Below are 12,898 nucleotides of genomic sequence, written 5' to 3'. Positions count from 1 at the left end.
GATCGTTAACGGAGCCTGTGGGGTACCTGGGCAACCCCCACAGTAAGCGTCCCTAACCACGCTAATGCGGAGCTCTGGCGTGGCGGACATTTATTTCTCGCGCGACTCGTGGGATTTTACATGGAGTTATCAAAAAATAAAAACAAACAGACAGAGGTGCCAAACCCCTTCGCTAGAGGTGGTTTGTCGAGGTCTCCCCCCGTGGGGAGAGTAGTGGAGCGATGAGTGCTGCATCTGAAAGCACTAGTGACTCCCCAGCAGCGGTAGGAAATAGCCCTACCAGTGCACCGGAGGGGCCACTATCTACGATGCGCAAAGTAGCGAAGGAACTCGATTCAATAATCGAGTTCGCTAGCGCAAAGCAGAATATAGCCAAGGAGTTGAAGTTGAGCCTCCTGGAGCTCCGGAAAGCTGTTCGTGTCGCAAGACAGGAACAGCAGGCCTATGCTAAGAGGGTGGAATGTCGGGAGAGGCCCGACAGAGAAACCCAGACAGTGGCCTCCAATAGGGAGGAAAGAGAGAAGGTCGATAGAGGTTCACAGACAGTGGCCTTTACCTTCTACGGAGCAGCCACGTCGATCTGAGCGGCGACCGAGTTCCCCTCGAAGGGAAAAGGCAAGGGCAATCGCAAGACGGCATCGAACGCGAAGCGCCCTAGGAAGTCGCCAGGCGAGGGTGCCAAAACCGACACCACTCGGCGTGCAACCGTTAAGGTCAAACGCCGTTTGGGCGAGGTAAGCGAGGGCGAGAGTGACCTCGCTGTGGAGAGCGATGGTACCAGCAACCCGGCACGACCGGGGCAGGGGGACCCAAACCCCTGGACGCTGGTCACCAAGAAAAAGCCGGCACCGACACCGGAGGTACCGCGGCCTGCGAAGAAAGCCAAGGACAGAGGCGAAGCCTTGTGGTTAAAAACCGACAAGGACAAATACGCCGATGTCCTTAAATCGAAGAAGGCGGCCGAAAGTCTCTCGGCCCTTGGGCAGGATGTGCGTAGCGTAAGACGCACCAACACGGGAGAGATGCTCCTGGTGCTGAAGCGAGGCGCACAATCAAGTGCAGTATATAAGGCCTTGGCCCAAGAGGTCCTTGGTGAGGGCGCCCAAATCAGGTCGCTAGGTGCGGAAACAACTCTCCAGTGCAAGCACTTGGACGAGTTCACGACCGCAGAAGACGTCGTCGCAGCCGTTAAGGAGCACTGCGACGTCACAATCCAGCGGGCCTCTGTGCGATTGAGAGATGGACCCTCTGGCACCCAAGTAGCCTACCTCAGGCTACTGAAGGCGGATGCCGAAAAGGTAACCGAGAAAGGGAAGCTGAAGATCGGCTGGTCGGTATGCCCTATTAGTATACCCCAGCCGCCTTCAGTGGATAGGTGCTATCGGTGCCTTGAGTCCGGCCACAAAGCATACAAATGCAAAGGAATAGATAGGAGCAAACTATGTCGTCGCTGCGGCGAGGAGGGACATAAAGAGCGGGGGTGCACTAAGGCACACAAGTGCCTTATCTGCACCGCTAAGAAGCAAGCCCATAAACATGCTATGGGCGGACCTTCGTGTCCCTTCGGTGAGTTAAATAAGAAGAAGCCGTGGACGTCACACAGCTAAATCTTAACCATTGTGCAGCAGCCCAACAGCTGCTGTGGCAGTCGGTCTCGGAGTCGAGGACAGATGTCGCCCTCTTATCAGACCCGTACAGCATCCCTGCCGGCAACGGCAATTGGGTGTCGGACGGGTCTGGAATGGTGGCAATCTGTACAACGGGACGGTTCCCGGTTCAAGAGGTAATACACCCCTCCGCCGAGGGTGTGGCGATTGCCAAGATCAATGGTGTGTTCTATTGCAGCTGCTACGCCCCACCAAGGTGGCCAATAGAACAGTTCTACCAGATGATAGACAGGCTCTCGTCGGACCTAGTGGGCCGAAAACCGGTAGTCGTAGCGGGAGACTTTAACGCTTGGGCAGTGGAGTGGGGCAGCCACTGTACAAATAGCAGGGGTCAAGCGCTAATGGAAGCGCTTGCGAAACTCGATACTGTGCTAGCTAATAATGGCTCCGCTAGTACATTCCGTAGAAACGGAGTGGAGGCGTGGATTGACCTAACATTTGCCAGCCCGAGTCTGGCTCCAGGCATGGAATGGAGGGTAGACGAAGGTTACACCCATATCGACCATTTAGCAATCCGCTTTAAGATCAACTATGGTGTGCAGCGTCCGAGGGCGGGAGATCCCTGTCAGGTACGCGGGTGGAAGTCCAATCACTTCGACAGCGAAGCTTTCACCGCGGCCCTGGGACTGGAGACCAACACCGACAGTCTAAGCGGGGATGGTAGCTGTTCTATCACGCGCGTGCGACGCCACTATGCCGAGAAAAACACTGCCAAGAAACGGTAGATGCCCGGTATACTGGTGGAGTGCCGAGATTGCAGCTCTACGGTCATCCTGCCTCAGAGCTAGACGTAGGATGCAAAGAGCTCGCACCGAGGATGCAAGAGAGAACCGCCGTGAAGTGTTTCGAGTTGCGAAATTAGCCCTCAACAAGGCTATTAAAAGCAGCAAGAGAGCGTGTTTCGACAACCTGTGTGAGAGTGCCAACGCGAATCCGTGGGGTGCCGCCTACCGGATTGTGATGGCCAAGACCAAAGGGGGCTCCTCACCCCCAGAACGGTCTCCGGACCGGTTGGCAACGATTATCGAAGTACTCTTCCCGTCTCGAGCCACAAGCCCCTGGCCACCTGCACTACGAGACAGTGGGGGCACGGTCGAAATGGTGGCTCCAGTGACGAATGAAGAACTACTCGCAGTGGCTAAATCCCTAGCAATGAACAAAGCTCCAGGGCCGGATGGAGTTCCAAACAACGCTCTCAAGGCAGCGATCATAGCGAACCCGAACATGTTCAGGCTAGCTATGCAGAGATGCCTTGACGAGTGCCGTTTCCCCGATAGATGGAAAAGGCAGAAACAGGTGCTGTTGCCGAAGCCCGGGAAGCCGCCAGGCGACCCATCGGCGTACAGACCAATCTGTCTGATAGACACGACTGGCAAACTGCTTGAGAGGATCATCCTCAACAGGCTCATTCCGTACGCGGAAGGTACGGACGGTCTGTCAAGCAACCAGTTTGGCTTTCGGAAGGGTAAGTCCACAGTGGACGCTCTCAACTCAGTGATAAATACTGCCGAGATAGCGATCCAACGAAAAAGGCGAGGTATTCGATACTGAGCGTTAGTGACACTTGACGTGAAGAACGCATTCAACAGCGCAAGCTGGGATGCCATCGCGCTCTCGTTACACCGGCTTAGCCTACCGGTGGGTCTGTACCGGATCCAGGAAAGTTACTTCCAAAACCGCGTACTGCTATACGAGACCGATGCCGGTCAGAAAAGGGTTCCGATTACCGCCGGAGTCCCGCAGGGCTCGATCCTAGCCCCGGTGCTATGGAACCTCATGTATGACGGGGTTCTGAGACTGAAGTTCCCTCCTGGGGTCAAGATCGTCGGCTTTGCCGACGACGTAATCTTGGAGGTCTACGGGGAGTCAATTCCTGAGGTAGAACTAACCGCAGAACACGTGATTAGCACGGTGGAGGAATGGATGAGCGCGAGAGGCCTGGAGCTCGCTCATCATAAGACGGAGGTAGTTATCGTCAACAACCGCAAGTCGGAACAACATGCAGTTATCCATGTGGGAGAAGTCGCGATCACTTCACAGCGAAGTCTGAAGTCTCTTGGAGTCATTATAGACGACAAGCTGACCTTCGGCAGCCATGTCGACTATACGTGCAAGAGAGCGTCGACTGCTGTTGCGGCTCTATCGAGAATGATGTCCAACAGCTCAAAGGTGTGCGCCAGTAGACGTAGGTTACTGGCAGGCGTTGCCGTATCTATCCTCAGGTGCGGCGGCCCGTCATGGTCAAGAGCACTGAGGGTAACCAGTTACCTACAGAAACTGGAGAGCACCTACCGCGTGATGTGCCTCAGAGTGATATCTGCCTACCGCACGGTATCACACGATGCATCCTGCGTGATATCGAGCATGATGCCAGTCGGGCTGGTCATTCGGGAAGATGAGGAGTGCTTTGAGCTACGTGGAAATAGGGGAGCCCGCGAGCGCACCAGGGTGACCTCGGTCGCCAGATGGCAGCGTGAGTGGGACAACTCCTCGAAAGGTAGGTGGACCCACCGACTGATACCTAGCATATCAAGCTGGGTGGGAAGACCCCATGGGGAAGTTCACTTCCACCTGACACAATTCCTGTCAGGCCATGGCTGTTTCCGTCAGTACCTCCACAGGTTCGGGCACGCGGAGGTCCCATCTGCCTGGACTGCCCAGGTGTAGATGAAACTGCCGAACACATACTGTTCGTATGTCATCGGTTCGACGTCGAAAGAAGAGCAATGCTTGACGTCTGTGGCTGGGACACAACCCCTGATACCCTTTGTTCGCGCGCGCAAGTCTGGATTCTTCGGACACTTCTAAACACTTTCAATTTTATAACGAAAAAATACACTTTATTGCGCGAACTAAAAAACGTATTTTTTGCGGAACGAAAGAACGTGTTGATCACGCGACGGTTTATTGGATCTGATTTATCCCTTCTACATATAAAGATCAGCTGGCCGGCTGACGGGTAAAGCACAACGGCAAAAGGCCTGTTCGCCCTGGATCGGTTACTACCTGCACTCGTGTAGTGAAACAACCAAGAAATGGTATGGGAAGGAGTGAGATCGCACTGATCGCAGATTGTGGATCATATTGGGGATGCACAAGATTCCCTTATTCTGACCTTCGTTTCTCGCTCGATCATATGCCGGCCGCCTTGGAATCTACTAGATTGCAATACTATAGCTATCCTATTCTGCCTACATCTATATGAGTTCAATTTTGTTTTGATTAACTTCGCTTACAACTAGTTCAAAAATGATACATAATGTATTTGGTTCTGTTGATATTTCTGGAATCGTCAACCTTGACCGAGTTTCGAAGTTGCTTATATACTGCTGTTGCTGCTGCTGAGGTCTGCATCTGACCTATCTATAGTGATTTTGCTATTCTGCTTCCTGGATGACCTTGACACAGATAAACAGCTGATGTTGTGTCTGGCTGTCGATTGTGTATTTGACTGCTGGTCGCTAGTACTGGATCGGCTGCTGCTACGTTGACAATCTGCATGTCGACTGCATTGGAACTGCTGCGTGTATTTGATCGCCGCTTGCTCGCGGGTAACAAACATCTTGGTGCATCATCGGTGGTGATTAACTTGCTGGATTATCTCGTTGATCTGCTTTCAGGTATGATTGATGGACCGGTGGACTTGCAGGATGGACATCGGGTTGAACAGCGGGTCTGAGCCGCCGACTGGCTGGTGGAATGATGTTGGTGGGCGTCTGATTCAGCGGGCCTGTGCCGCCGACTGGCTGACTGGTTGTCTTCGATGGTGGTGATATGCTGGAACATACATAGGAAACTTTTTAAGAGGAAAATAATTAAAATAAAAAGACTTCCCTGGAACGGAGGCCCCTTGGCCTCCGCAATCGCCCTTTGGCGACGACGACCAGCATCTGTTTTTGTGATTTCTTCAGGTGACATTCCTTGGCATCTCTGAGATATACTAGGGTGCAGATCCATCTACGACGACTGCGACGAAGCCGCTACGTTGGTGAGACCGACTGGCGAGCTGGCCATGCCCGCTGACGATCGCGGCGTAGGGCGGGAAGGTTGAAGTGCGCACTTCCTCCTTCGAAAACGAATTTGATGATGTACCTCGAAATAGCCAAGCGTGTTTCTTGAATTAGAAGTTTGTTCGAACGAAGCGCGGCCGTGAGCACGCGCAGGCGCTGAGCGCCAATGTGGTTGACAGATCAACCGTACTGGAACTTTCTCGTACAAACAGATGCAGCATGCATACAATATAAACCACCACCGAAACAACACAGTTACCTTAACTGATGATGAACAGCTTGAATAAGCGTTCGGAGCAACGGGAATACCGGAAGCTCAAGGATCAAGACGGAGTGTGACTGGGAAAAAGACATTTCATTAGCTTTTTGAAATTCAAAGAAATACAAAACTTAACTGGTGTGCGGAGGCCTCCTGGCCTCCGCCGATGAAGGAGTCCTAGTCCTCCTCGGTTGGTAAAGAAATATTATCGCGGATGGGTAGCACGCATATCTTCGAGATTGCTCGTTGGTAGCTACCATCCTTTGTTCGTACTTTAACCACTCGTACATTCCCATCTGGACCTGTTTGAATCTCCGTCACACGCGCTAGGTGCCATTTCAACGGAGGTAAATTTTCTTCTTTGAGAACAACCATAGTGCCCACACATATGTTGTCTCTTTGGCGTGTCCACTTCGTCCTATTGTGCAGATTTGACAAATACTGTGTCGACCATTTTTTCCACAGAACCTGTGTGAATCGCTGTGCCCTTTGCCAGACGGACAGCCGATTTTCCGGGATCTCTCCAAGATCTGGTTCCGGAATTGCCATTAAGGGTCGCTGTATTAGAAAATGTCCTGGTGTCAGAGCTTCAAAATCGTCTGGATCGTTGCTAACGGGGGTGAGCGGTCGTGAGTTCAGAATCGCCTCAATCTGAATCAAGACTGTCTGCATTTCGTCGTACACCAAGGTATGCAAGCCAATCGTACGTTTGAAGAGTGTCTTAAACGATTTGACAGCGGATTCCCATAGCCCGCCGAAGTTAGGAGAACGTACTGGAATGAACCGAAACTCAATTCTGTCGTCTGCCGCCTCCTTTGCGACAGTGTTCTGGAACTGTTGGTTGTGAAACAGCTTGCGAAGTTCATCCAGCTCTCGTTTTGCACCAACAAAATTCTTTGCGTTGTCACACATTATCAGCTCGGGTTTTCCACGTCGAGCCGAGAAGCGCTTCAACGATGCTAGGAAGGCCTGCGTCGTAAGATCCGCGGCTATCTCTAAGTGTATCGCCTTGGTAGTAAGGCAAATGTAGACTGCGACGAAACATTTTACAGGCCGGCAACGACGATGTGGATAGACCACTGAAAATGGTCCGCAGTAATCAACTCCGACTCTTTGAAACGGCGAACAGGGAGTTACTCTTTCAGCCGGGAGATCGGCCATAATCTGGTCCTGAACCTTTGGTCGAACTCGAAAACAAGCGACGCACTCGTGGATTACCTGTCGCACCAAGTTCCTGGTGTACACTGGCCAGAATCGCTCTCGCATTGCCGAAATTAACAGCTGCTGTCCCGCATGAAATAGTTTCCGATGGTAGTGAGTAACTACGATTTTCGTCAGCGGGTGATGTGGGTCGAGAATGTACGGATGCTTGCGATTCGGTGAAACTGATGCATGTCGTAACCGGCCGCCAACACACATCATGCCTTCATTGAGAATCGGCTTTAGTGACACAATGCGCGACGAGTCCCGCACGTGGGTTCGGTTGGACAAATCAGCAAGTTCTTGTGGAAAGCTTTCTTCTTGCGCAAGCCGAACCAATGCTCGCAGTGCATCGTCGAGCTCAGACGATGTGATCGGCCCATACCTTCTACAGTTGCGGTTGACAGCTTGTGCGTTGAACCGGAAACGGCGAATATAAGCCGTAATGCGAACTAACTCCGACAGTGACGATCGTAGGTTGAAGATCTCACTGGGAGTGCTTGCCTGAAGGACTAACGTGGTGGTTTTCTCCTCCAAGTCAGCTGATGCAATGTCTTCTTCTCTAATTTGGCGGGGCTGAGGGCGATAGGCTTCTTCCAATAGCAACCAGCGAGGTCCGTCAAACCAAACATATTGGTACTGAAGCTGTGCTGGGATCATCCCACGCGAGACTAAGTCTGCTGGATTTTCTACACCTGCGACGTGATTCCAGGTACCTTCCTTCGTGATATGCTGGATCTCGGAGACTCGATTAGCGACGAATTGCTTCCATCTTGATGGCGATGACGAAAGCCAGCACTTAACGATCATCGAATCCGTCCAAAAGAATGATCTAACGAAGATGCGGAGACTTTGTACGACCTTTTCGTACAAGTGAGCAAGCAACAGTGCTGACGACAATTCCAAGCGAGGTATGGACTGCCTTTTCTTTTTCTTCTTCAGGTTTTCAAGTGGAGCAACCCGCGATTTGGATGTCAACAGCCGCACTGATACAGATTCAGTCTCTGTAACTGTCCTAATATAAATACAGGCTCCGTAAGCTGCTTTAGAGGCGTCACAAAACCCATGTAGCTCCTCTGCTACAATGTTGCTAGATATTCCAACCCACCGAGGAACAGAGAGGCTATCCAAACCAGCAAGGTTTCTACGATACTCTTGCCAGTATTCCTGTAGCTCTGGCAGGAGAGGTTCATCCCAAGAACACTCTTGTTTCCATAACTCTTGGATGAATATTTTTGCTTGAATAATAACAGGCCCCACGAGACCTAATGGGTCAAACAGTCGGGAGACGTCTGAGAGCACTGTTCGTTTGGTGATTACAGCCGCGGAGTTCCAGGTTGGAATAGTGAATCGAAAGCTGTCGGTACTGGGTTCCCACACAAGTCCTAGCGTTTTGATGGTTGAACTAGACGAATCTAACTCTAGGATCGACCGATCGTCCCTCAACTGCTCAGGCACGTTCTGTAGGAGCTCCTTACTGTTGGAATTCCACTTGCGAAGTGAAAATCCTGCTGACTGTAAAAGCTCGACCAGCTGTTGGATCAACTTCCTTCCATCCTTCACGTCGTCTACACCTGAGAGCATATCGTCCACGTAGAAGTCCTGCTTGAGCACCTTAGCAGCATCTGGATGCGTTTCTTCTCCTTCCTCGGCTAAACTTTGCAGGCATTTTGTGGCCAAATAAGGCGCAGACGCGGTACCGTACGTAACGGTCGTCAATTCGAAAGTACGGATTGGCTCTTCGATAGAATCTCTCCACAAGATCCGTTGTAGCGGTTGATCCGTTGCCTGAACTCGAACCATTCGGTACATCTTGGCGATGTCGGCTACTATTGCAAATCGGTGGATACGGAAGCGTAACGTGATACTGAGGAGGTCTTCCTGTACAACGGGACCGACCATCAAGCCGTCGTTCAAAGAAATGCCCGTCGATGTTCGACAAGAGCCATCGAAAACTACTCGGAGTTTCGTGGTGGTACTGTCCGGCTTTAGAACAGCGTGGTGCGGTAAATAAAATGTCTTCCCTGCGGCGGTATCATCGATGACCTCTTTCATGTGGCCGAGAGTTTGGTATTCGTGTATAAACTGGGAATACAGCGTCTTCAGGTCTGGGTTAGCTGCAAATCGTCGTTCGAGTCCCATGAACCGTTTGAGAGCAGTTGCCCTTGAATCTCCCAATTTGCTGATAACGTATTCCTTCTTTGGCAGTGCCACAACAAATCTGCCATTCTCGTCTCTTACTGTAGTCTCCTTGAAAAACTGTTCGCAGGTGGTTTCTTCGACGGAATTGGTGCTAGCGGTTCGACAGGTCTCCAATTCCCAAAATCTTGTGAGCTGCTCTTCGATTTCCGCCGTCGAGCACACGTGCACCAGTGAACATCGCTCGCTATTTGTACTGTTGGGAACTCTTCCCGAGACTATCCACCCAAACACCGTATTCTACAGAGTCGGTCCTGATGGCGTAGCCTTTTGTCGTTCATCTTTCAGTAAGTCCATGTAATATTCAGCTCCGATAATCAAATCGACCGGACCAGGCTCGTGAAAACTGGGATCGGCTATCAACGTCGAATCCGGAAGATCCCACTCGGCCGGATTGCAACTCGTCGTCGGAAGTAACACAGTCAGCTTTGGCAGCACATGGAACTGCATCTCTTCAGTGAATGGCGAAATGATCGTAGACCTAGGACCGACCTCTGCACTAACTAATTTGGTGGAAACCGATCGAGCTGATCCAATCCCTTGAACTGACAAATACGTAGGAGTCTCACGGAACTGTAGCTTGCTCGCAAAACTGGCAGTCATTAGACAGTGCTGGGAACACGAGTCTAGCAGAGCTCGTGCCAGCGTCGCTCTACCAAAACGATCTTTGATTGTAACGAGAGCGGTAGACAGAAGTATGTTGTGTGTAGGTGTGATGGGGAGTGCGACATAATTTTGACTTGTGGTGGGCGTGTTGGTGGCTGGAGATGTGTTGTTTGTGCGCTGCGAGCTGGCAGTGGTGGTGTGTGTGTGTCGGTTCGAATTGTGTTGCTTAGCCTTTGGCGGTCGCGATTGCTCGTCTTGTATCGGAGGTTTCGGCTGCGAGTGTGGAACGGAGGATCTGGATAGTCCATGCAGCATGGAATGGTGCTTCTGTTGACAATGACGGCAGACCCCACTTTCGCAGGAATTTGCATAATGTCCTGGACGCAGACAGTTTCGACACAGTCTGTGTTTAGCGACAGCCTCGACACGATCTGGAACGTTCATCCGTTGAAATGTAGAACACTGGAAAGCAGGATGCCACGATTCACTGCAGAATGCGCATCTGTTTGACGTTTTCACCACTGTGTGACAGACAGCTGGTTTCGAGGAACGATGATCGACGAAGTTGGATTTAGCAGGAGCCACTGACTGGAGTACATCACAATGATTGCGCAAGAAACCGAGCATAGCAGTATACGTGGGTACATCCTTTGAATTGTGATGAGTTTCCCACTGCCGCAGCGTGGCGGAATCGAGCTTAGAACACAACATGTATGCGAGAATGGTGCTCCACTCGGAGGTGTTTTGCCCAATCTTGTCCAGCATCTGAAGGTTTTTCTCAAACTCGCTAATGAGACTGTTGAGTTTTTCATAGCTCTCTCTCTTGAGCCCTTCTGTAGCGAAAAGTGCGTCTAGATGAGCCTTCACAATCAACTTCTTGTTTTCATAACGATTCGCTAACATTTCCCACGCAACGTTGTAGTTTACGGCTGACAAGCCCACAGAACTAATCTCCTGCAATGCGTCTCCTGATAACGATGATCTCAAGTAGGTGAAACGGTCCATGTCGGTCAACTGAGGATTGTTGTGAATGAGGCTTTGAAAGGTGTCACGAAAAGTTACCCACTCGAAGATCTTACCACTGAACGACGGTAAACGGATTTCAGGTAGCTTCACTTTTGAAAATGTCGGCGTTGGGTGCACACCGAAAACATCATCTCCTGCAATTGACGAATGGGGACTTCTTTGTGATGGTGGCGTTGGTGGGGGTAGGAAATGTGGTAGCAAAGTCACAAGCGCCGCCTTCAGTGCGTAGAATCGATCACGAAATTCCTGCATAATACGATCATTTTCATCGTCCATATGTTCCAACGCCTCCTGCTTCAAGTCTGGGTCAGATTTAGCATGTTTCTGGACCTCAACATCTTCCAGCAGCAACTCAAGCTTACTCCGAACCACAAGAAAATCCTTAAAATCTTCCTCAAGTCCATGCAGCCGAAGGTTCACTTGCCCGCTATCAGTCTCCTGGTCGTATTTCTGGAGAAAATGTTGCACGCTGTCGAAAGCCTTCACTATCTGGTGCTCCCGCTTACGAAGAGATCTAAGTTCTGCCATTTTGAATCACTGCACTTGGCCTGCACTCACCACACCGTTCACAAAATTCAAACCGTTTAATTGAACCAGCCACTGCACTCTTTAAAAATAAATTGACTGATCGACTCGACGTTCCACACTACTAATTCGCGAAACCGAAAATTGACAGAAAAGCCAAACTGCAACAGAGGGAAACCAGACGGGAGGAAAGCAACAGGCGAAAAATCCAGCGGAACTTTCGAGACCAACTTTTATCAGGGACACACTTGCCAAAAACAAAATGCTCGCATAATCTTAATTATTTATTTTCCAGCCAACACAACATAACATGCGCCACATGCAAATGCGCCACCACACAAATATCATGCGCTATACTCCCTTTAATTCCGCTCGGAATCCCCGTCCGGGATAAATCTGCCGTTGCACGATGACCGCCTAATTGTTGTCGCCGCTGAATAGCTGCTGCAGAAACACGCGCTCCGATCCGCGATGGCGCCGAAGTCTTCTCACGATGGCATCAACTAGCGTCGAAAATGGTGATGCTCTTCTTCGCGCACTATCACCAGCCGCTTACCATGTCACTTGGCGGTCTTCGCATAGGGGTCAATGCCCGCTTGTAAAGTTCACTGACCGCACTTCAATCACGGAGATTGTACACCGTTTTTAAACTGTCTTTTAGAAAGTGTCCGAGAACCACTTCACTGGATCGAAATCCGGCTCGAAGGACCAATGTTCGCGCGCGCAAGTCTGGATTCTTCGGACACTTCTAAACACTTTCAATTTTATAACGAAAAAATACACTTTATAGCGCGAACTAAAAACGTATTTTTTGCGGAACGAAAGAACGTGTTGATCACGCGACGGTTTATTGGATCTGATTTATCCCTTCTACATATAAAGATCAGCTGGCCGGCTGACGGGTAAAGCACAACGGCAAAAGGCCTATTCGCCCTGGATCGGTTACTACCTGCACTCGTGTAGTGAAACAACAAAGAAATGGTATGGGAAGGAGTGAGATCGCACTGATCGCAGATTGTGGATCATATTGGGGATGCACAAGATTCCCTGATTCTGACCTTCGTTTCTCGCTCGATCACCCTTATTCAGCGAATGTGTCAATCGGTGGAGAAGTGGAACGCAGTCTCGGCTGCTACCATCCAGATTGCCAGTAGGCTACAGGTAATCTGGCGAACCGAGCAACAGACGACGGGCACGGCTAACTAGTGATTGGTTAGCTGTAGCAAAAAAGGCCAAGCGCAAAAAAGGGAGTTAATGGTCTGTTCATGCCGAGGCAGGTTTGGCACAGCGAATGGCAACCGCATAAGGGGTAAACCCAGCCACCCCGAAGCAAGACAGAAGAGTGAGTGTATAGGCGTATAAGTGGACTGCCTCATGCCAAGACGGGAGGGTCGTAGCGTAGTATG

General features: G+C 50.8%; 1 protein-coding gene across 1 annotated transcript; it reads right to left on the bottom strand.

The window, feature by feature from the left end:
• Positions 1-6,113: 6,113 nt before the first annotated feature.
• LOC131680364 (uncharacterized) lies at positions 6,114-11,495 on the bottom strand. The gene is made up of 2 exons (XM_058961081.1): positions 9,580-11,495; positions 6,114-9,531 (listed from the first exon to the last, which is right to left on the bottom strand). The coding sequence occupies exons 1-2, from the start codon at positions 11,493-11,495 to the stop codon at positions 6,114-6,116; spliced, it is 5,334 nt and encodes a 1,777-aa protein (XP_058817064.1).
• Positions 11,496-12,898: the final 1,403 nt, after the last annotated feature.

Source organism: Topomyia yanbarensis, chromosome 2 (genome assembly GCF_030247195.1).
Source record: "Topomyia yanbarensis strain Yona2022 chromosome 2, ASM3024719v1, whole genome shotgun sequence".
Lineage (NCBI taxonomy): Eukaryota > Metazoa > Arthropoda > Insecta > Diptera > Culicidae > Topomyia > Topomyia yanbarensis.
This window is presented reverse-complemented; position numbering and strand designations above follow the sequence as displayed.

Coding starts and splice junctions, on each gene's coding strand:
- LOC131680364 (XM_058961081.1), bottom strand. CDS start 11,495: ATGGCAGAACTTAGATCTCTTCGTAAGCGGGAGCACCAGATAGTGAAG. Junction 9,532..9,579: donor ACGCCATCAGGACCGACTCT/GTAGAATACGGT, acceptor AGTTCCCAACAG/TACAAATAGCGAGCGATGTT.